Source organism: Melanerpes formicivorus, unplaced genomic scaffold (genome assembly GCF_026170545.1).
Source record: "Melanerpes formicivorus ecotype bairdi unplaced genomic scaffold, bMelFor1.0.p_v2 SCAF_24, whole genome shotgun sequence".
NCBI classification, from domain to species: domain Eukaryota; kingdom Metazoa; phylum Chordata; class Aves; order Piciformes; family Picidae; genus Melanerpes; species Melanerpes formicivorus.
Window position 1 is genome coordinate 4,212,154 of NW_027142376.1, and position 24,714 is coordinate 4,236,867.

Genomic DNA, 24,714 nt, shown 5'->3' on the forward strand with positions numbered 1-24,714 from the left:
ATAGAAACAAGACAAATTATACCCTAAAGGACATTTTAGAGACATTAGGGGAGTTATATCAAGAATGAACTTGGCTCAGTCTAGACAGAGGCACTACCCATCCAGTTCAGTGGGGTTTCTTATATATTGCCAGTGCAGTGTAACGTTTAATCTTCTCTCCTCAAATTCACATGTATTTAGCCCCACTGCATGAGGCCATACAGGGTTTGGCAGGCTGGCAGCAACACTTTGGTAATACTGCAAAGTTCAGCAAGATAAAGCTTGAAAAAAGGAAGGTGCAAACTAAATAGGATGTGTAATCAACAGCCTCCTCTCCTCAGAAAACAAAATTTGTACTTAATGGAGGGGGAAAGGGGATGCAGAAAAATCACAGAGCAGATGTTTTTTTGGACAGTCTGTGCCCTTTACAAATATTAGCATTCTCTTATTAGGCCAAAACCTGATCCTCAAGATAAAACTATGCGAACAGCTAAGTTGGTCACAAGAACAGCTACTCAGCAAGGATTCAGCCCACAAAGATGACATTAAAAGTTGACTTTACATGCATTTTAAAAACAAACATGGAAGTATTTTATTTCCTGTTCTCTCATCTGCTTTGAAACTAACTTTGTATGTCCTTTTCACAATGTTCTAAAAGAAGAAGACAAACAAGCTTGTGCACTCTAAAATATAAAAAAGTGTATTTGTAAAAAATAACAGATAACCTAACAGGAGATTGTGGAATTTTTAAAAAATGTAAGACTGTTCATTAACACTTGGTTTTGCAAAGCAGCATTTGATACATTTTTTAGTCCACACTTCTGCAATCCATACTTCAATGTCAGTTAGGCAGGATCTACAGAGACCCAGAGACAAGTACCATTTTATGATAGTAATAAAGGACAAGAGAATAACATTCATGTGAATTTGTTCCTTTTGAAAACTTTATCTGTGAAAAAAGAAAAACATCCCATTTTTAAAAACAACAGAGCTTTAAACCCTTCAAACTGGGTTGGACAAGATAACCTTCCAAGGTCCCTTCCAACCCAATACATTCTGATTCTATGAAAATACCCATTTCATATCCGAGCAATTTAACTGCATGGGCATTATAGTCTTCCAAGCATTTATCCATAAAATGATACAAAAATACTCTGTAACACAACGGAATATATCCAGCCTGAATATTCATTTATTTCACCTTTTTAAAAAAGGATGCACCCTAAAAAATAAAGCCACTTTTAATTACAAACCAATATACAGATTTAAAAGACTAATTCTATGTAACTTTTTCTTTTATCATTAGTGGTACTCTAGTTTGAACATTACTCCTGCCTTGTGCTATCCTCCCTGCAGCTGGAGTCACCAGCCTGAAGCTCATAGGAGGCAGTAAGTGGATGTAAGAAAACCCACTGCATTCCCTCACTTATCCCTCTTCAATGTCCTGCAATGCAGCTTAGTTGTGTCGGCTCCCCCTCAGTGCTGCTACAACAGCCTCTGGGAGTTTACCCAAGCACTGGTCTCTTACAACCTGAGTCAGGATATTCTGCTCTCCACACACTGCACCCCTCTGCCATTACAGCAAGCAGTGCCAAAAATGGGCTAACTGTTCACCAGCTCTTTACCTTGCACCCCAGGGAGAGAAGTGGCCCTTTGGGATCCTCTGCTCCTGGACTTCTCAAAGCCCATTTTGTTATCACTCCTCTCTTCTACTTCATGAACATTGACCAAACAGGTGAGCTCTGTCACTGCACAGGTTTCCGATCTATAAATTACATGGTTAAACTTGTAAACTACATGGTTAAACATGGTTTACATGGTTAGAAATTAAGGGTTTAGTTTTATTTCTTTTCTAAATTAAAAAAATAAATTTCATTATTAAATAGTGAAATGGGTTTAAACTAATTTTTATACATTAATTCACTTGCTTTAGGATTCTACCAGAGAAATAATTAAAGTATACCACCCAGACAAAACTTTCTCTTAGAAAGAACAACAGTGGTGTAATTCAGTTAAAATGGAAAAAAGCCTCCAAAGTTTTCAGGTTTACAATGAACACTGGAAGTAAACCTCTGGTTTTAGCGTCATTCAAATCCAGTTTCCATCACAAAGGCAGCCATTACATTCAGAATACTATACCACAGTGCTAACGTCATCAGCTTCATCGGGTTTCTTTTGCCTGCTTGGCAGGGATTTCAAGTACTCAAGGTGCCTCCTTGCATCCTCCTGATTTTGTCGAACATAATAAACCACATATGAGATCACCATGGTGAACCAGCCAAACATGGTGACCAGCATGGCATAATCAGTAGTCTTTTTAGGAAGGTTGCAGAGGTCAGCATCGTTGGCAGCATTGAGGAACGGCCTCCCCGCATGCTCATCCAGCACAGAAGTCTTGCAGATAACATTGTTGGCTGTCTCATGGTTAGAGGCCATGCTTCTCAACACCTGCTGCAGCGTGCAGTCGCAGTGCCAGGGATTGTTTGCAATTCTAGCCCTGGCCTTCAAGTTGTTGAAAGCATTTTTGTGCACGCTTTGAATCCTGTTGTCAGACAAATCCAGAGTCTGCAAGGTTTCTGCCACCCCTTTAAAGGCATGCTCATCTATAAACTCAATTCCATTTTTTGATAAATTGAGTACTCTCAGTTGGTGCAGGTCCTTGAAAATTTCATTTGGAATAGATGTTATCTGATTGGAGTCCAAATAAAGCAGGACTGTTTCTGGAGGGAGATCTCTGGGTATTTCCTTGAGGTTTGCATTGCTACAGCTGACATTCAGACCTCCAGAATGGGAACAGAGGCAGCCTTTTGGGCACATACTGGCAGAATGAAAGCACAGTATCATGAGGACAAAACTTTGTAAAAGCAGACACATGGATAGGGAACGAGTTAACCACAGGTCTACAAAATGCATGCTGGGGTGTCAGCATAATCACACGACCATTTCTCTTTCAGACAAGAGTGCTGAGAAAAGGATTGGTAAAGCTGAAACGCGGCTTCATTTCCTTCAGCGGGATTAGTTAAAACTGACTAACATGTGGGCTTCCTCTTCTTAGAGGCACACCTACAAAGAGGAAAGAAAAAAAGTTCCTTATACCATAAACTGCAATCCAAATTTTGTTTTCATAAAGAAAAAAAATCCAGAAATAAAATTAAGTGAAAGTGAAATGCAGTACTAAATAAATGATCTATTATCCTCTCAGTGCACCAGAGCAATTATTTATATAACTCCTATTGGCATTAACCTGAATTCAGTACCTAACTCCCCAGGACATTTTTAAGAAGATAGACTACAGGTTGCACAGGTTTGAACTTTAATACTTATTAGAGGAGGCACTTGCTTATTTTTCTCATAGACTTTTGTAAAACAGTTATAAAACTAAACTACACTTTCCCTTGCTAAATTAAAAGTCAGTAGGAGCTAAGGTTTGTATCTCCAACAGTGACAGGAAAGTGAAAAACTTGTGATGGTTAATGTCTCTCAAAATAAATTTATGCTATTTTAAGTCCAAATGAAAATACTTCAGCAAGAAAATATTTTTAATATAAGAAACAAATTAAGTAAACCAAATGCTGCTCCAAGACACAACAAATGTCCACCTTGTTTGCCTACTCTTCTGCTTTTGAATGCTAGGTTTTCTGTATCTCCCAGCACATTGTGAGACTCACAGAAGCCAACATTACTTCTGGTTTTCCTGAAAATTTTATTTTCATGTAACACAGAGAGAAAGAAGAAGTGTAACATGTACCAAAAACACACTTCCCACCCCCAAACCAAGTAAAACTCACACAAACCTATGCACTAGTCAAACAGAATAAATCTTCATGGCATGTAATTTGCTAATAGAACATATGAAAAACATTGATTCTGCTCACAAGTTTGTTTCAAAACAGTAAATATGAAGAAGCTTTTCCATTTTCTCCTTTAATTGGAGCACATATACAGAATTCTGATATGCTGACCTGTAAGGTTTCAAAGACAACCTCATTTATTTTTGCTTCTGTTGTGGTAAACTGAATTTCTAACCACAACAGGGCCATTAGTTTCCATGTACATGCCCTCTGTCTTTGTAGCAGCTTGGGTATTTTCAGCCTTCAGGTTGCATTTACATATAAAGGAACTTGGTTTTGGTTTGTTTGGGGTTTTGTTTGGTTTTCCCCAAATCTATGTGTGTGATTTTACACGAAAAAGATGAAATTGCACTGTAGAAATTTTTGCCTGCAGATCTCACATACTAATAGCAGTTTCTGGCATATTGTGGTGATATAGATCAGATGTGTCACACAGAATTTCAAACTCATAGCTCAAGTTTTATTTAACCCTTTTGCTGAGGTTTAATATGCCAGTAACCTCACAGAAACCAGAAGAACACATGCTACAATCCAATAGCATGCACATTATGTGTGATCTTCCATTGCTATGGCTTGGCAATGGCAAAAGCTTAGCACTCACTGTAAAAACTACAACTGCACTACAGAAAGTAGTGTATCACCACTCCTCTTCAACTTATTTATTGATGAAGAGACAGATCACCCAAGAACCTGAACAGAAACCTTGCACTTGGACTCCATAAAACTTCAAATCTAAAATAAAAATAATGGAAATTGTTAGCAATGAAAAATTGCGATGTTAACCCTGGAAGTATGAAGCCATTAAGAACAGAAGCAAGAGGAGCACGTAAAGCTCCCTTTGAAGACAAAGATGTGAGGTAGTGATGAACAGAAAATTCTTTTAAATTTCTTATCTAGTTTAACAGAGCTGATAAGGAACTCCCCATTGTTAGCTGGAATGCAGGAAGGGGGAGACGATGAATGGAATGGAATGGAATGGAATGGAATGGAATGGAATGGAATGGAATAGAATAGAATAGAATAGAATAGAATAGAATAGACCAGACCAGACCAGACCAGACCAGACCAGGTTGGAAGAGACCCTCAAGATCATCGTGTCCAACCTATCAACTATTCCAACCTACCTAATCAATTAAACCAGGCAACCAGGCAACCAAGCACCCTATCAAGCCTCCTCCTGAACACCTCCAAAGATGGTGACTCCACCACCTCCCCGGGCAGCCCATTCCAATGGGCAATCACTCTCTCTGTATAGAACTTCTTCCTAACATCCAGCCTAAACCTCCCCTGGCGCAGCCTGAGACTGTGTCCTCTTGTTCTGGTGCTGGCTGCCTGGGAGAAGAGACCAACCTCCGCCTGTCTACAACCCCCCTTCAGGTAGCTGTAGAGAGCAATAAGGTCACCCCTGAGCCTCCTCTTCTCCAGGCTAAGCAACCCCAGCTCCCTCAGTCTCTCCTCATAGGGCTTGTGTTCCAAACCCCTCACCAGGTTTGTTGCCCTTCTCTGGACACCTTCCAGCAAGTCAACCTCCTTCCTAAACTGAGGGGCCCAGAACTGGACACAGTACTCAAGGTGTGGCCTAACCAGTGCAGCGTATAGCGGCATAATCACCTCCCTGCTCCTGCTGGCCACACTGTTCCTGATACAGGCCAGGATGCCATTGGCACTCTTTGCTGCCTGGGCACACTGCAGGCTCATGTTAAGCCTACCATAAACCAGCACCCCCAGGTCCCTCTCTGCCTGGCTGCTCTCCAGCCACTCTGACCCTAGCCTGTAGCACTGCCTGGGGTTGTTGTGGCCAATGTGTAGAACCTGGCACTTGGATGTGTTCAATCTCCTGCCCTTGGACTCTGCCCATCTGTCCAGCCTGTTGAGGTCTCTCTGCAGATCCTCTCTACCCTCCAGCAGATCAACTCCTGCCCCCAGCTTGGTGTCGTCAGCAAATTTACTGATGATTGACTCCATATCCTCATCCAGATAATCAATAAAGATATTAAAGAGCATGGGGCCCAGCACTGATCCCTGGGGCACACCACTAGTGACTGGCCGCCAGCTGGATGTGGCACCATTCACCACCACTCTCTGGGCTCGGCCCTCCAGCCAGTTCCTAACCCAGCTCAGAGTGCTGCTGTCCAAGCCATGGGCTGACAGCTTGGCCAGGAGTTTGCTGTGGGGGGCAGTGTCAAAGGCCTTGCTGAGGTCCAGGTAGACTACATCCACAGGCCTCCCCACATGCACCAGGCGGGTCACCTGATCATAGAAGGAGATCAGGTTGCTCAGGCAGGACCTGCCCTTCCTAAATCCATGCTAGGCCTGATCCCTTGGCCATCCTGTAAGTGCTGTGTGATTGCACTCAGGATGACCTATTCCATAATCTTGCCTGGCACTGAGGTCAGGCTGACAGGCCTATAATTCCCTGGCTCATCCAACTGGCCCTTCTTGTGGATGGGCACCATGTTGGCCAGCTTCCAGTCTTCTGGGATCTCTCCAGTGAGCCAGGACTGCTGAAAAATGATGGAGAGTGGCTTGGCCAGCTCATCTGCCAGCTCTCTCAGCACCCTAGGATGGATCCCATCTGGTCCCATGGACTTGTGGGGATCCAAGCGGCTGAGCAGAGCTCCAACTACCTGCTCCTAGAACAGAGTGAAACTATGCTGCTCCCCAGCTCCTTCTGCCAGCTCTGCAGGCCAGCTGTCAGGAAGACATTCTGTCCTGCTAGTAAAAATTGAGGCAAAGAAGGTGTTAAGTATCTCTGCCTTTACCTCATCCCTTGTTACAGCGTTCCCCTCCATGTCCACCAAGGAGTGGAGGTTGTCCTTGCCCTTCCTCTTGCTATTAATATATTTATAGAAGGACTTTTTGTTGTCCTTCACAGCAGAGGCCAGGCTAAGCTCTAAATGTGCTTTTGCCTCCCTAATTTTCTTCCTACAAGACCTAGCAACATCCTTAAACATTCCGTGGGTTGCCTCCCCTTTCTTCCAAAGATGATACACTCTCTTTTTTTCCCTTAGTTCTTTTAGAAGCTCATTGCCCATCCATGCTGGCCATCTGCCCCGGCAGGTTATCTTCCAGCACATTGGCACAGCCTGTTCCTGCACCTTCCAGAGTTCATCCTTGAAGCAGGTCCAGCTCTCCTGGACTCCTTTGTTTTTAAGGGCTGTTTCCCAAGGAACCTTCTGAGTTAGTTCCTTGAGTAACCTGAAGTCTGCCTTCTAGAAATCCAGAGTGGAGGTCTTCTTGCTGCCCCTCTTCGCTTGACCAAATACTGAAAATTCAATTATCTCATGGTCACTGGCCCCTAAACACCCTCCGACCACCACATCACCCACCAGCCCTTCCCTGTTGGTGAAGAGGAGGTCAAGCATAGCCTTGGCCCTGGTAGGCTCTCACAGCACCTGGGATAAGAAGCTGTCCTCCATGCACTCTAAGAACCTCCTAGACTGTCTCCTCTCTGCTGTGTTGAGATCCCAGCAGATGTCAGGCAGGTTGAAGTCGCCCATGAGAACAAGGTCAGACGATCTTGGGACAGCCTTAAGCTGTCTATAGAATGACTCATCAACATCTTCATCCTGGTTGGGTGGTCTACAACAGACTCCAACCAGGATGTCAGCCCTGTTGGCCTTCCCTCTAATTCTTACCCACAAGCACTCAACCCGATCATCCCTGATTTCCAGCTCAGTGGCATCTAGTGCCTCCCTGTTGTACAGGGCCACCCCTGTCCACCCCTTCTTCCTTGCCTGTCTCTCCTGAAGAGCCTGTAGCCATTAACTGCAGCACTCCAGTCATGTGAGTCATCCCACCACATCTCTGTGATTGCAACTACATCATAACTTTCCTGCTGTAACAAGGCTTCCAGCTCCTCGTTTGTTGCCCGTACTTTGTGCATTAGTGTACACACACTTCAGCTGGGCTGCTGGTTTCACCTCTGCTTCTAGTTTATCACCCCCAGACTCCTGCCTGGGGGGACTGGTTTCAGCCCCTTCCCACTTTGAATCTAGTTTAAAGCCCTATCAATGAGACCTGCCAATTAGACAGATAGCATTTGCATAGATAAGAAATAACAGGATTTGTCTGTAGTATACTTCCGTTAGTCTTAGACAGATAATCTTTTGTATAGATAGAAGACATCTGGACATTTTGTATACTTCTGTTGTTCTTAGATAGATAACCTTTGTATAGATAGAAAACATCTGGGCTTTTCTATGAAATATTAACATGCCACTGTCATTTTAGATGGATAACTTTTTGTATATAAGCCTGCACAAAACTCTCTGAAGGTATACAAGTCTTTTGGAGGTATCCAACTTGTGTCCAGCACTGAAAATAGAAGCAGAATACAAGAAATTTACTGAGTCTCTTGTCTTTCTCTAAGTCAGTAGCACCTCCACCATCAGTGGAGTACTGCAGCTGTTCTGTGTAAGAAACAGCATTTATATGAAAGGAACCTATTACACGAGGTACATCATTGCCATATCTCCCTATTGCTCTTTGGTCACTGCAGTGCTTGGTCTTAAGATCAGACAGAAACCTACTACAAAAGGAGACAAGCCCGGGAAGTTTTCTTCCACCCTGCCCAAAAGTGCTAAGTACCTGCTAAAATGTGCAGCCCAGAGGCCAAGCTGGAGCTGGCAGCTTCTCCCCCTGGCATCTCTAATCTGGCAATGTGCTCCGGCTTCCTACAGTCCTGGGTGCTGGCATAAAAAGCCTTGTCCCCAGGGAAAAACAGCCACCTATTGTATTTTCCCTTCATGTTTATGTGTCTCACTACTGTGCTGCATCAAAAGCATAGACGAGTGGTCCATCTTATTGCCACAGAATTAGCATCATATCATCATTCACTATTTGTATGTATTGGCTTTCCCACAAGAATGAACTGGGGTATCAGAGCAAAGATCTCAAGCAATCTCAGATGCAATTTTGCATAAGCATAAAAATCACACTGTTTGCAACAGAGTGTGAGAATGAAATCTCACATTTGCTTCATTACAGGCTAAAAAACTCTTGCCAACACAGAATTAAACCATGGACCTTGCGGAGACTTCCACAGAGCAGCTACACCAGCAAAGATCCTGTGACAGGAGGTCCCAATCTTCAAAGACAATGTGGAATATATTCATCCCTCTGAAGACAAATAAAGCTCTTTAATATATTAGTGTGTTTAGAGTGGAAGAAGTAAGATCATAGCAGACTAATCAGGAAAATGTTTAATGAAGTAATGCCTCTTCAAAAGAAATAACTAAGAAAATGGATGAAGAGGGAGAAAAACTCCCAATGTTTTAAGTTGCTGGAAAGAATAAATACAAGTTCGAATCTCTAATTAACAATGTAGTTACAAAAGTTAGCTGAGCAAGAATAAAGTTCAGCAAAATCTCAGTAAATTAACTAGAATAACCTGATGTGACTGGGCATCAGTCAGGGAAAACAAAGCTTTGTTTACTTCTGTAATCAGACTATTTGATCCAAGGGATACCTCAGGTTTGGGTTTCATCAACAAACTTACAGCAAGGATTTTTCTTGACTCACAGGCATCCTAGTGACTGCAAAAACAAAAAGAGGAGAGAACCAGGATCTGCACATTTATAATACCAAATGGATGTTCGGTTTCTTGAGCAACTATCTAATTTTCTCTGCTTAGAACACTAGGTATATATATATGTACACACATACGCACCCGACAGAAACACTAAAGACTACAGAGAAATGGATAGAAGGTACGGAATTTATTATTATATATCTGCAAATAAAGATGAAAAATTAACTAACAAGTTGTAGCAGGGGAGAATTAATTGGGATTTGATTAGAAATAGCCAGCTACCAAGGGCTGCCTGGGAATAATTGGTATTTGTGCCCAGCTGCCCCGGGTGTCTGGGAACGGTTAGTGGGAACCCAGAAGCTCCCAGGTGCATGATAAGAGTAACAGATAACATGTGCCTGTAGGCCCCTTTGTTTATGAAACTGAAGGGGGATAGGAATGTGTTGACATACTGGGATGACTATGAAAGACCTTCAAGCTCTTGCTTGACCACTAATAGCTCTGCAAGAGATGAAGATGAGGAAGGCAATTGCTGGGCATGGGGTGTGCCACCGCCTGAGCGGGCGGTGTGCATGAGCAGTAGGTAAGAAGTTACATAACATGATGGCAAAATATGGGTGGGGCTTTCGCTCCAAGACCCAGCCTCCTGTGGTGCCCTGGCCACATGGTACAGGAAACAGGACCCTTAAAAAAACCTAATGATCACTACTAGATCATTACTAGAAGGACAGAACATCTTCCTGACAGCTGGCCTGCAGAGCTGGCAGAAGGAGCCAGGGAGCTGCAGTTTCCCTGTGTTCCATGAGGAGGTGGTTGCCCAGAGGAGGCTGAGCCCAGAGAGTGGTGGTGAATGGTGCCACAGCCAGCTGGCGGCTAGTCACTAGTGTGTGCCCCAAGGATCAGTGATGGGCCCCATGCTCTTTAATATCTTTATTGATGATCTGAATGAGGGCATTGAGTCCATCATCAGTAAATTTGCTGACGACACCAAGCTGGGGGCAGGAGTTGATCTGCTGGAGGGTAGAGAGGATTTGTAGAGAGACCTCGACAGGCTGGACAGATGGGCAGAGTCCAACGGCATGAGATTGAACACATCCAAGTGCCGGGTTCTCCACATCGGCCACAACAACCCCATGCAGTGCTACAGGCTGGGGTCAGAGTGGCTGGAGAGTGGCCAGGCAGAGAGGGACCTGGGGGTATTGGTCGATGGTAGGCTTAACATGAGCCTGCAGTGTGCCCAGGCAGCCAAGAGGGCCAACAGCATCCTGGCCTGCATCAGGAAGAGTGTGGCCACTAGGAGCAGGGAGGTCATTCTCCCCCTGTACACTGCACTGGTTAGGCCACACCTCGAGTACTGTGTCCAGTTCTGGGCCCCTCAGTTTAGGAAGGAGGTTGACTTGCTGGAACGAGTCCAGAGAAGGACAATGAAGGTGGTGAGGGGTTTGGAACACAGCCCTATAAGGAGAGACTGAGGGAGCTGGGATTGCTCAGCCCGGAGAAGAGGAGACTCAGGGGTGACCTTATCACTTTCTACAACTACCTGAAGGGGGATTGTAGACAAGCAGATGATGGTCTCTTCTCCCAGGCAGCCAGTACCAGAACAAGAGGACACAGTCTCAGGCTGCGCCAGGGGAGGTTCAGGTTGGATGTTAGGAAAAAGTTCTATACAGAGAGAGTGATTGCCCATTGGAATGGGCTGCCTGGGGAGGTGGTGGAGTCGCTGTCATTGGAGGTGTTCAGGAGGAGACTTGATGGGGTACTTGGTGCCATGGGTTAGCTGTTTGGGTGGGTTGGATTGGTTGATGGGTTGGACGCAATGATCTTGAAGGTCTCTTCCAACCTGGTTTGGTTTATTCTAAAATAAAGGTTCTTTATTCTAAAAATACTGGGAGGCTGCTACTATTCTGATCCAACAAGACAAGATTTGATCTCAAGGGGATGCCTGCTTGGATAGGAGATGGTCAGCTCTGCCACTGCGCCATCTTCAGCACCATCGTGTTTCTTAAAGGGTGCTTAGGGTAAGATAGCAGTGCTTAGTTGGGGATTGGGCTCTGCTTTTGAGTTTGCTTGGTAGCCTGCAGGGTTATCACAGAATCACCAAGGTTAGAAGAGACCTCAAAGATCATTAAGTCCAACCTGTCACCACAGACCTCATGACTAGACCATGGCACCAAGTGCTACATCCAATCCCCTCTTGAACACCTCCAGGGACAGTGACTCCACCACCTCCCTGGGCAGCACATTCCAATGACAAACAACTCTCTCAGTGAAGAACTTTCTCCTCACCTCCAGCCTAAACTTCCCCTGGCACAGCTGGAGACTGTGTCCTCTTGTTCTGGTGCTGGTTGCCTGGGAGAAGAGACCAACCCCCTCCTGGCCACAACCTCCCTTTAGGTAGTTGTAGACAGCAATAAGGTCTCCCCTAAGCCTCCTCTTCTCCAGGCTAAACAACCCCAGCTCCCCCAGCCTCTCCTCACAGGGCTGTGCTCAAGGCCTCTCCTCAGCCTCGTTGCCCTTCTCTGGGCATGTTCAAGTGTCTCAATGTCCTTCTTAAGCTGAGGAGCCCAGAACTGGGCACAGTACTCAAGGTGTGGCCTAACCAGTGCAGAGTACACACGCACAATGACTTCCCTGCTTCTGCTGGCCACACTATTCTTGATGCAGCCCAGGATGCCATTGGCCTTCTTGGCCACCTGGGCACACTGCTGGCTCATGTTTAGGCAGCTGTCAATCAGCACCCCCAGGTCCCTTTCTGTTTGGCTGCTCTCCAGCCACTCTTACCCCAGCCTGTAGCTCTGCATGGGGTTGTTGCGGCCAAAGTGCAGCACCCGGCACTTGGATTTGTTGAATGCCATCCTGTTGGACTCTGCCCATCTGTCCAAAGGTCCCTCTGCAGAGCCCTTCTACTTTCTAACAGATCAACACCTGTCCCCAGCTTGGTGTCATCTGCAAATGTGCTCATGACTGACTCAATGCCCTCATCCGAATCATAAATGAATATATTAAAGAGCATGGGACCCAGCACTGATCCCTGGGGGACACCACTGGTGACTGGCCGCCAGCTGGCTGTGGCACCATTCACCTCCACTCTCTGGGCATGGCCCTCCAGCCAGTTCCTAACCCAGTATAGAATGCTGCTATCCAAGCCACGAGCTGACAGCTTAGCCAGCAGTTTGCTGTGGGGGATGGTGTCAAAAGCCTTGCTGAAGTCCAGGTAGACCACATCCACAGGCCTCCCCACGTCCACCAGGAGGGTCACCTGATCATTGAAGGAGATCAGGTTGGAGAGGCAGGATCTGCCCTTCCTAAATCCATGTTGGCTGGACCCAAGCCCTTGGCCATCCTTCAGGTGCGCAGTTATTGCCGCCAAGATAATCTGCTCCATCATTTTCCCTGGCACTGAGGCCAGGCTGATAGGCCTGGAGTTTCCAGGTTATGCCGCACTTTACTTGGGATTGGGCTCTGCTTTTGGGTTTTGTGTGTAACTTACAGGGTCCTACCTGGCTTTGGGGTTCCTGCCTTGCAGTGCTACGGTGCAGCGTCGTCCGCCTTTGTAGTAAATAAAGCCGTCCCTATTGGCACCTGTGGTACACATAATTAATTCCTCATTGAAACGGGCTCACTGGAACACAAGAAAATGAAGACACAGAGAAATAACAGCAATGCTATAAGCACAGGTAACAGCATGCTATAATAAATCTATTTTTGTGTACACTTGTAAGATACAGGACACAGGAACCCTAACGTACAAGTTTAACATTGCAGGGAAAAAAAAAAAGGAGAGGAAGAATTGCATGAAAGAATTCTTCATGGTCTTGCAATTTCAACTGATTTTCAAGCTTTCCTCCTCGTGCTCCCTTAAGACAGTTTTCTCAGTAAAAACATCCAACGCTGCAGGAAGCTACACAAACCCTGAAATCCCCAAGGAAAGCACATTTGTTTTTAATACCCAGTGAGATTTCCACTGAGCTGCAGCTGTCAGGTATTTGCAGGTTTTCCCTTTCCAGCAAGCAAGGTGCAAAGAATGGTATCTTACCATCTGAATACAACACTGCCACATTAGGTATCTGATTCACAAATCCTCCCCACAAAAATCCATGATGTAAAGAAGTATTAGTGTGTTCAACTATCTTCCCAGAAAAAAAGTCCTGCAGATTCAACCCAATGTAGCCTCACAGAAAGTCCATGACAAGACTGCTTAGAATACCAATTTATGTTGTTGTGTCTTCACAGTAAACCACAGGAGAACAGAAAATCTATAACCACCACACAGAACAGGACAGAAATGACACAGAGACTTCTTGTAAAGGACAAGGCTAAGAGAACAAAATGTGTATTTTAAAAAAGTCAATTATATAAAAAAAGAGTCAATTATACATAAAGTAAAAGATGTCTGACTTAAAGAGAAAGGTGAGGGCAAAGGGAAGTGAAAGTGGTTTTTGCTGAGGTGTAGAGTCCACATAACAGCTCTTCAGTTATTACTGAACTGCTCGCACACATGTGAGTAGTTCCTCACTGGCCCTTGACACAGCTATTGCTTCATAAAAACTGAGAATGGAACAGCTACCAATCCCATGCACTTGAAGGCCAGACACTGGTCACAGAAGACTCAAAAGGAGAGACTGAAATCACCCTTATGAGGTATTGTGCCTATAGTATTTTAAACAAGTACACAACACCTTCAAACAGCAGGATCAGTTTGCATCTCCACCAAGATCAACTCACCAGTGCCACTTGTTGATGACACTCTTCCTGGAAGTTTGTATCTTCCAGACAGGAGATGCAGATTTACTCCATGCTTGTTCATCAGATGACTTCTCCATGTACTGTGCATCTAGATTACTAGGGTGCTTCAAAGATTACTTTTCTGGCACTACAAAAATTACCTGTGTCAACCAAGTATCTTTGTTCAAGTTGCTCCAATATCACGCTGCTTTTGCTTGGAATTTCACCTGAATTCTCAGACATTTCCAGGTGAATTCCCAAATATTTCTGCTGCTGAGCGAATGAGAATGTCCCCTTCTTACTAATGGTTATTCATCGAGCAAGATCTCACATGACAAAGACAAAAAAAATGACTCAATGCATTTAATATAAATGTCTTTTATAAGATGATTCCTATCTTAAATCACAAAAATTAAGTCTGTAGAACAGGATCACACAAGTCCATGCCAGCGTAAGACCCCCAGATGCACACAAGCATCGCCTGCCTTGCTTGTGGTCAAATACTGATGGGAAGAATCAGCAGCTGCTTTCTGCTGTCAGTACCATAGTGACCTTCACGGGATCAGAGGTTGTTAGGACTCTTCAGTGACGAGAGACAGGGGAGGACTTTTAATTTCTGTGGTTGTTGTCATTTGCAAACAAGAAAAAAATGAAGAAAGATATGACTCTAAAAGCCACTCTTTTTCCCCAAGTTCACCAGCACAGACACTGTGTAGAATGCACTCTTCTAGCAGAAAGAATTGGATAAATATTGCAGGTATTTTGGAAGATATTCTTTCTTTGAGATGTGATGTCATGGGATGCTGAGGAAAACAGACTGAAGGTTCTGTGGTATCAAGCTGCAGCTGAAGTGTATCTCCTTTTGAGCACTGGATTAATCATCTGGGTTCATCTGGGCCTGCTTCTTCCCATCATGTCCCTGCTACACAGTGCTCCCTGTCTTTTCCCTCTTCCCACTCTGGGCTGATTACACCTATTGGATGTAGTCAGTATCTAGCTGATCAGGTCAGTCAGTACTATCTGCCCTGTTGGAGCCTAACCACATGAACTGAAGAGTGCAGCACTACCAATGGGCAGAGCACAGTCTCACCTTCACAAGAAGTTTTAGTCCCCCTGGCTAGGTTCACAGATTCCATGGGATTACAAACCCATGACACAAAACGAGTTGCAAAAAGCCAAATGGCAGAAGTATGCGAGGTGCCCAGCAGATAAAGAGTGAATGCAGAACTGTCCCCAAAAGCAAAAGATGCTAAGGGCAACTGCATGATTAGAAAGGAGTTTCTTTTTACTGCAGCATATGTGCTCGAAGAAGCAAGGAAGACCAGGACGAGTTAAAAGGAAGAAGCCAGCAGATCAGCCACAGAAAGTGGCCTGTTAGCTGCATCATGACTACATTCAATCATTCAATCTGTCTGGTCTGTCACTTTTCAACCTCTAGGAAAAAGAAAAAAAAATAAAAAATTATGTACAACCCAGCTTCCCACAATGATGCCCGCAAGATTTGCTGCATAATGCACACAGCTAGCTATACCACGCTTCAAATGATGTACAGCTCAAAAATTTCAGTTACTTTACTATTAATTTTAAGAACAGTACAGAGACTGGATGGGGTGCTTGGTGCCATGGCTTAGTTCATCAGACGGTGTTGGGTGATAGGTTGGACTCGATGATCTCAAAGGTCTTTTCCAACCTGGTTAATTCTATTCCATACCTTGAGAAGCCTTCATTTAAAAATAGGTCCCAACTGGCAATGCAGGACTCCATACTCCTTGGAATTACGAAGTCCACCACAAACATAATTATTTTTGCAGTGAATATCAAAGATGTACCTGTGAGCAATTGCTAGCCCTCCATATTCCATATTTGTGTATGCAGCTCTGCTGCCTTCAGATGAAACTCTCAAGCTCCCAATAGGCTTTCAACAGATTCTTAAAAATACAGATCAACTTTTCAAGCCCAGTCCTAAGTCCTACCTTTTAGAGTAACAGCCTTCTTGCATACCAACATCAAAAGCTTGATACAGAGTTAGGAAAAGCTCAAGCAATAAGGACTCCTACGGGGATCTTTTTTCAGAATTCATCTAGAGTAAACTTGCACTTTGAATAAATATTAAAATTTAGTAATTAAAATTCCATTGAAAGTGAATACTGTAAAAAATATGATTATTTTATCTGACTTCTGGACAATTACTGAGATGGTTTATAATTTTTTTAAGACCTGACATCATTATAATTTTTTTGCACCCCTCTCGAAGGCATTGACTGTGTTGGCGTTACAGAAAAAAGACAGTGATACATCTAGCCTCCTACTTTTTATTAAAATAGACTTCATTTTGTCATATTGATTACTTTTGTTTTAAATCATGCTTAGCAAATTATCCACTGAAACAGAAAATATTTTGCTTATTAATGAACTGCTTCCCTTGAACTCTTCTCCCTGACATGCCAGTCTGTTACAGCACACAGAGAGATCTGTTTTGCTGTCCAGGTCCATAAAGACCTATAGTTTATGTCTTTGAACTCTTTTCCCTTCCTGCCCCCAACTGTCATAACATGACATGTACTAGTTTATTTCTAAATATAGTACCTTGCAATTAGTATTGACAAGACAGCAATAAGATGGAGATTAAAGGCTAAAATTCACAGGTGGTTAGTCCATGTGGCAAGTCCAGTTTGCCAAAGGACTGAAGACAGTACAATGTTACCTACACCAAAGAAAGAGATTTGCCGCCACTACTCCCAAACAACTACAGATGGCATATTTATGAATAATCAAAACACAGAATATAACCATGGGAGGAACTATTTCTACACATCCTATCCTTAATTAATCTTATACTAGCAATTAGCACAGACCTTCCGGTAAGCAACAGATTGGGTTGCCTGTGCATCTATGTACTGTGTTTGAGAGAGGCAAGCCTCTGGAGCACATTGGGGTAAAAACCTCCATGAAACCCTGTCTGGCTCCTCCGGCAGGCAACACCTGACCACAGCCATGAAAAAACACATGAAGATTGATGTAAAAATGCCATGTCTCCCTGTTCACCATATTCTAAATCTGTTATGGCATTTAAATGATGGCTGAGAAGTGACAGTATCAAAATAACATTAATTATGAACAAAACAAAACAAAAAAAGAGGGAAAAAAAGAAATATTTATGTACACTTCCCTGTGGACCTATGATAAAACTACACTACAACAGCATGACTGACTGAGTGGGTGATGAGCTGGAAAGTGAAGATACCTGCAAGCTGGAGCTGAGTGGGAGTAGCAGGACTCAAAGAACACAGCAGCTACTTCTGATCTGTGCTGTCTGTGTGCTAAAGAACAACAAATTTCATGGGCACCAAGTTAATTTCTCCAGGGAAACACAATCCTTTAGAAGAACGCTGCCTGTGTACTGTCAGAGGGAAAGATACCATAGCATGTCACAGCTAAGGGCAATCTCACCAGTTGCACAGGCAGACTCCAAGCTGGGCAGCTCAGCCTTCTCTGTGGCTCTGGGACACCATCAGGAAATTTAAGTTTAGCAGATGAAACAAGAAGCTGCTCTCGAGTCTCAGCACAATCTCTTTCTTTCATGCATCTTTCCTTGGCACTCCTCAAACACATGGCTGCCTGGCTGCTTTACAGCACAGATACCTTGAAGGGAGGCAGTTAAAATGCTATCAGGCACCAAACCAGAGAGATGCCAAGAGATGCTTGTAAGGCGCCAGGTGATTTAAATTCCCTGATGAAAGTGGAAGATTTTCAGGATCTCATAACACAGCAAGATGAAATTCTGAAGCAGGAAGAAGAGAAACTGATAGAAGCCAAGAGCAAATGAGGTGGGTGCAAAAGATCATTGAATCAATGAATAACTGAAATGTCATAATTCATCACTGTGAGCCTGGATTCCAATTACATTCACTGCCTAATGAAACATCACATGTACTCAAACTATAATTATCTCCTCTAAGATAGGACTGAGAATGACAGTTGACATTTTGTTTCCAAAAACCTTCCAGTGTAGACATGGAGAAATTTGCATTCACAGTACTCTCAGTGAACAATAGTAAACCAGCCAGAAGGTATCATTGGAAAGTTTTACTACAAGGTATGAAAAACTTGCCCACTATTTGTTGGTGATTTGTGGCAAAAGCATTGAGTCCTGTTCGAGCTGCATTTCCACTAGGATACTGCTACCACTACATGGAAGACATCTTACTAGCTTCTCCTTCACAGGCAATGCTAGCTGAAATGGAAATTGAAGCACAAAAATCACTACAGAATTATGGATTGGTAACTGCCCCAGAAAAGGTATAATGTCAACAGCCATGGCTGTACCTGGGCATGAAAGTGTTAGACCAAACAGTAATGCCACAACCAATTCAGTTGCAGACAGACGTAAAAACCTTGAATGATGTTCTAAAATTAGCAGGAATGGTTAACTGGGTGCAACCTTATCTAGGGTTGACATCTTCCAAATTGCATCTGCTTTTGGAACTATTAACAGGGAACTCAGACATTTATAATAATAATAATAATAATAATAATAATAATAATAATAATAATAATAATAATAATAATAATAATAATAAACAACAACCAGGTTGGAAGAGACCTTCAAGATCATCGCGTCCAACCCATCAACCAATCCAACCCACCTAATCAACTAACCCATGGCACCAAGCACTCCATCAAGTCTCCTCCTGAACACCTCCAATAACGGTGACTCCACCACCTCCCTGGGCAGCCCATTCCACTGGGCAATCAGTCTCTCTGTATAGAACTTCTTCCTAACATCCAGCCTAAACTTCCCCTGGCACAGCCTGAGACTGTGTCCTCTTGTTCTGGTGCTGGCTGCCTGAGAGAAGAGACCAACATCCGCCTGTCTACAACTTCCCTTCAGGTAGTCGTAGAGAGCATTTTAGCACCATGAGTTCTAACTTCAGAAGCAGAACAAGTAATTGAGGAGGTAGAACAAGCCATCTACAAAAAGCCTGTATAGAAAATTGATTTGGCTGTATCACTTCAGGTGTTTGCTTTGGTAGATGATCTGATATCTTTTGCAAAGCTTGCACAGTGGTATTCTAATTGGCAAGATCCTCTACATGTTTTAGAATAGGCCTTCTTGCCTTTTAAAACCAAGAAAACTGCCCCTGGTCTTTAGACAGGCAAGAGATCCAGAAAAAACCATGATACTGGTTCAAAGTGAATATTTTGAATGGTGCCTTGCTAACAGTTCAGTGCTACAAGCGGCAGTGACAAATTATACAGGCCAAACTGGTTATCACCTGCCCTCCCATCCATTAATAAAAATGGGTGGACAAAGTTAAGTCAATCTAATCCTGTGCTTGGTCCCAGCGTGTTCACTGATGGCTTGGGAAGGCTGCCATTGTCTGGTATGATGGGCATCAGTGGCAGAACAGAGTGGAATACCAAGAAGACTCTCCTTAGGCTGTTGAATTGAGTGCCATGGCTATGGCATTTCAACAATTTTCTTGTCCTGTTAATGTTGTTACTGATTTGGCCTATGTGGCTGGATTAGTGCAATGTTTAGACAAAGCTGTCCTTGGTCATGTTAATCAGGAGAAACTTTTGGGGATTTTAAAACTGTTATGGACTGAAATTCAAAAGCAACATGCCCCTCATTATGTTTTGCATATTAAGAGTCACATGACCTTACCTGGTTTTTTTTGGTGGAAGGGAATGCAAAAGCAGATGCACTTGTATCAGGTGTAACAATGGGACCTACTCCAAATATCAAACAACAGGCCATAGCTTCCCATAATTTTTTTCATCAAGGCTATCATGCTCTAAAATGGTAATTCCCTTTGTCTGATGCCAAAACTCATGCTGTTTTTGCTGCATGTCCTGACTGAAGGGGCCAGCATGTCCCTCATCACCATGCGACCAACCCTAAGGGGCTGCAGGCCCTCCAGATCTGCAAACAGATGTTACTCATATTGCTGAATTTGGCAGATTAAAGTTTGTTCGTGTATCTATCGATACATTCTCCTTGGTCATCACTGCTACTGCTCACACAGGAGAAACTGCCAAAGATGTGATTTGCCACTGGCAGCACGCTTTTTCTACTGCTGGAGTCCCACATCAGATAAAAACGGACAATGGTCCAGCACATGTATCTGGAAAGGTTAATTTGTTTTTACAATTGTGGGGTGTGACTCATGTTACTGGTATCCCTGATTCTCCCCACTGGACAAGGTGTTGTTGAACATGCACATGGCACATTGAAATAGCTTTTACAAAGGGGCTTTGGCAGGGGGTTCTCCAGAAGCTCGACTGAACAAAGCCATGTATGTTCAAATTGTTTCAGATTTCTGGTGATTCATGGGAACCCCCGATAATATGTGTGGTGAAGGCACATTATTCCTAGATAATGAATCTTGTCCCAGCATGTGGAAAAGTTCCCCCTCTTCATGAGGGAAGCAAAGGCCAAGGCATTAGCCAGGCCAGCACGGACCCCTGCACGCACCCATCGCATGGGATGCTCGTGCAAATATTAAGTATGGGCATAATTCTAGCATCACACATCCTGTAGGCTGAAGCCAGTTATATACAAGAGTGCCCACTGGTCAAATCCAGCCTCAAGGAACCTGTAAGTATTACCCCAGTTGGTAAACAAGTTGCCCCCTCTTTCACTTTGTCTCTCTCCTTGCTCGAGAGGACAATGCTCGTGCCATAGCCTCTGCCATTGAGCTCACTGCTATTAAGTCTTCTCTCTCATACATGCAGGTATACTAGAAGCCTCTGCACGACGAGAAGAGGCCCATGTCCAGGCAGGCCCGTTGAGCCTTAGCCCTGAGAATTATCTCCAGAGGAGGGACCTTCACTGAGTCCAAGAAGCCCAGCGTTGTTACAGCCAGTCATACCGACCGGGAGAGCCCACTGTACCTCTGGAGGCCTGGACCCCCAAGGGTAAGAACTGCCCAACTTTTGGGGAAAAGGATTTAGCCTTAAGCAACAGCCTGACCCTGTGCGTCAGATCGGAAGCCTCCAAGCCTGCCTACCGGGAACCGCCGCCCCACCCTGTCGTGCGAGCCGACAGTGAGGACTGGCTCTGAGGGCTGACCCCGTTCCAGCACCAGGCCTACCAGCCCTGATGGCCCTGCTGGGCTGACCCCGCAGGACTGCTCCCTATTGTCTGGAGGGAACCTGACGAGCCCTGCAGGGGAACCTGCTTACCAGCTAAGCCTAGGTTCCATCTCCTTTCCACTGCCACGAAGAGAGTCATCCAGCGCCGCTGCCCAGACCAGCCTACAAACCAGTCCAGTGACAGTAGTCTGCCAGAACCCAATCTTGCCACAAACAACAGCTACAAAGTATCTTCCACGTGCTTTCCAATCACTAGCATTCAGTTCAAAGCATCTGTGTCTAGCAGTAACCTCTGACGCATAGAAATATTCACTGTGTATAGTTAATAGCTGCCCAAGCCAAGTCGAGTCGCCATCTAGTGGCCAAGCGGCAGAACTGCACCCTTTCATTATATAAATATAGAAAGTGGTTCTGTAAATATTCCAATTGAGTTCTAATTACAATACTAAACCACTTATGGGATGTATTTCAAGAACGTGCACTAGAACATGTATATAAATTATTTATTCGTCATTATTAATAATTTTTTAAATAAAAATAATATTTTCATAATTCAGATTTCATACTCATATATTGATAACCTCTTCATCACAATATGTCATTTTGGCTCATTAGCCACCACCAGTGGGGTGTCCTCAGGAGCTAAAGTCAGGTTTAGGGATCTACAAACAGGTCAGTGGTCTGATCCCTGTTATCTAATTACTTGGGGATAAGGATATGCTTATGTCTCAACAGATTCTGGACCACATCAGGTCCCAGCAAGATGGGTCCGACCAGTGTTTTCATCATCCTCTGGGTGCTGACTGCCGCAGCAGCCACACAGATTCTGAAGCAACCACAGAAAAATGTGTGGATGATGCTTGTCAATGCCCTGAAACCAGACACGCTGTGCCTCTCGGTATCAACACCCACCAATCCTTTCAGCACCTGCCTGGTGGGCATTCCGGTGAATGGTTGAAATGACATCAAAGGGAAGATTGAACCTTCAAAATTAAAAAAGATCATTTTGATGTATTTTAACAAAACATATGGAGGACTTAAACGTTTTTATGGTTTTAGTTAGGAGGGATTTGAAAAGACTAATTTAACATTAGAATATATGTTCAAGGGTTGGAACAATTGGACCCAATGCCTTCCTTTGGCTGAATTAGAGCCTCAGGAAATTAGTATGTTGGGATTAGTAAAAATGGATTATTGTGTTATGCCTAATTTTACATTGGACAGAGCCACGAATGTTCAGGATGTCACCCCGACAAGGGAGGAGTACAGAAACTATAGTGCCTGGTTTAACCAAACTGAGTTTATAACAGTGATGAAGCGTTCTTGCCCTCATCATCTGCCTCCAGGTGTTTTCCTTATTTGTGGGGATAGGGCCTGGCCAGCCTTGCCCTCATGGATGATGGGAGGACCTTGTAGTCTTGGTTGATTAACCACGTTAACACCAAACATGTCTGGAATGTTTAATCACCTTAGAAAAAGGCAAAAGTGCAACATTCATGCCTTTGAGAAAGATTGTGATGATAACATCATTTTTTTAGAGGAGGGAACAAATTGTGATAGCCTCTCTCCTCTCTCCAGGAGTGGCAGCAGATAAAGCACTGGACACTCTAAATAGAATGGGATGCTGGTTGGCAAAACAGTAACGCTTCCTCCCTGGCTCTCTAGGAACTATTGCTAGATGTGGATTCTGTTCAACATGCTACTTTGCAGAATAGAGCAGCAATAGATTCTTTTATTGCTAGCTCAGGGTCATGGTTGTCAAGAGTTTGAAGGATTGTGTTGTATGGATCTGTCAGATCATTCAGTGTCTATACATAAATGAATACAGGAACTGGAACAGGGAGTAATGCATTTGTGAATAGACAATGAGGGATGATTTCAAGGATTGTTTAGAGGATGGGGAGTTACGGGATGGCTTCTTTCAATTATTAAGACTAGGTTGTTAATTTTGGTGATTGTGGTTTTGGTGCTGCTAACGTTGCCTTGCCTGGTTACCCTGCTGCAAAGGGCCCTGCAGCAGGCAGTTAGGACAACATTTTTGGCACAAATACAAAAAGGGGGAGTTGTGGGGAACTGTGATGAATCTGTGACCCCTTGGTGGGCCAAGAAAAGACTGACCTTGAACAAACTGTTGTGTACCCTTGAATACCTGGAAAGTGCCAGAGCTGAAAATATAGATAGCTTGCAGCTGCTTGTGACAGACCATTGTGTAACCTGCTTGAGACAGAGAAATCTCAAGTTTGAGACAGAACAACTGCAAGAGAAGAAACTCAGACTAATTTAGCAATAACTATGGCAATATAGCAGTAATCAATAAGAATCTTAAAAACATCTTGTTAGCCAATTAGAAGCAGCCACGCTGGCATAATAAACATATAAATATGTGCTGTTTGAAGGAATAAAGAACTCTGCTTATAACCACAAATGTGTGTATGTTGCTTCTGTCCGTCACTGTGAGAGACTAAAAGTTTGTCTCTTCTGATGTGATTCAACAAAGATAAAATCACTTGCTGCTTTCCCAGACAATAGCTGATATGTGTTCAGCAGAGCCACTGGAACGACTCTTGGAAGGTGCAAAGATAACATCATGATAACTGGACTGCAGCTGGCCTACAAAAATGGACCAAGGACCCAGCCATCAAGACAAGATAATTTTCCAGCCATCAGATACCCCAGGAAGGGAGGATGGTGAGACAATGGACTCACCACCTGTTTCCTGATGTGTAAGGAGTGTGTGGGCAAGTAGATGGAGAAGGAGGAGGCAGAGGCCCCCCGCCTCCATCCAGACCTCTGCCCAAACACACAGGAATGCACAGAAAGATTTCCTGGGGAATGATACCTAAGGATGATTTCCTGGCCCCGGAATTCCTGAGGGACAATACTTGGACACATACCTAAGGACTAAAAACTGTATAAAAGACATGAGCAACTGTGGACGACGGAGATGGGAATCAATACGGCTGATCAATACGATCTAGTATTGTTCCTTTATTGCTTCAGCATTGTTCCATTATAAAGCAAGCATAGTACAGAGCAGACAGTAGAGCTGACAGGCTAGTCAAAAGTGCGCAGAAGAAGTGCGTATTAAGAAAAACTTTACAACTTATATAAACTCGGGGGGCATTGCTGGCATGGCTTCATTGGCCCCTCACAAGTGACCACACACTGTACTACTATGAATTACTGGTTAACACGCGGGATTATTGATATACGTGTGCGTCCTGTTATTCCAAGATAACTCTCTGTGTTTATGGCTACCAGTGCCCTGCTTTGGTTACATAGTGTGGGCACAGCACTATTCTGCTATACTGCTAGCCACTTCCGCACTCACCCTGGGAACAGCCTACTACCATGTCAGGCTCTAGGCCTACACTGCCAGATTGTTCACACTGCTTATTGCAACCATTACCACAAATCCCCCTTTTTATTTTTGGGAGTAATCTGGTCACGGGAACTATTCCCATCCCATACAGCATAAGTCAATCATCGTGTACATTAAAGGGAACAGCATTACCAGCATTGTCAGCT

At 43.9% G+C, this 24,714-nt stretch overlaps 1 protein-coding gene across 8 annotated transcripts in view; it reads right to left on the reverse strand.

Annotated features, from left to right (window-relative positions):
• The window catches only part of LRRC3B (leucine rich repeat containing 3B), an 82,716-nt gene that overhangs the window by 14,855 nt on the left and 43,147 nt on the right, over positions 1 to 24,714 (reverse strand). For 4 of the 8 annotated variants that reach the window (XM_068152631.1, XM_068152629.1, XM_068152627.1 and 1 more), the window contains exons 2-3: positions 12,864 to 12,985; positions 2,119 to 3,042 (exon numbers count right to left, since the gene is read on the reverse strand). In XM_068152631.1, coding sequence (XP_068008732.1) covers positions 2,119 to 2,892 — 774 coding nt within the window. In that variant the 5' untranslated portion in view covers positions 2,893 to 3,042; positions 12,864 to 12,985. Of the gene's footprint in view, positions 1 to 33; positions 3,043 to 9,330; positions 9,368 to 12,863; positions 12,986 to 24,714 lie in introns of those variants that run through there. The other 4 variants (XR_010989044.1, XM_068152630.1, XM_068152632.1 and 1 more) reach the window with 4 other exon arrangements.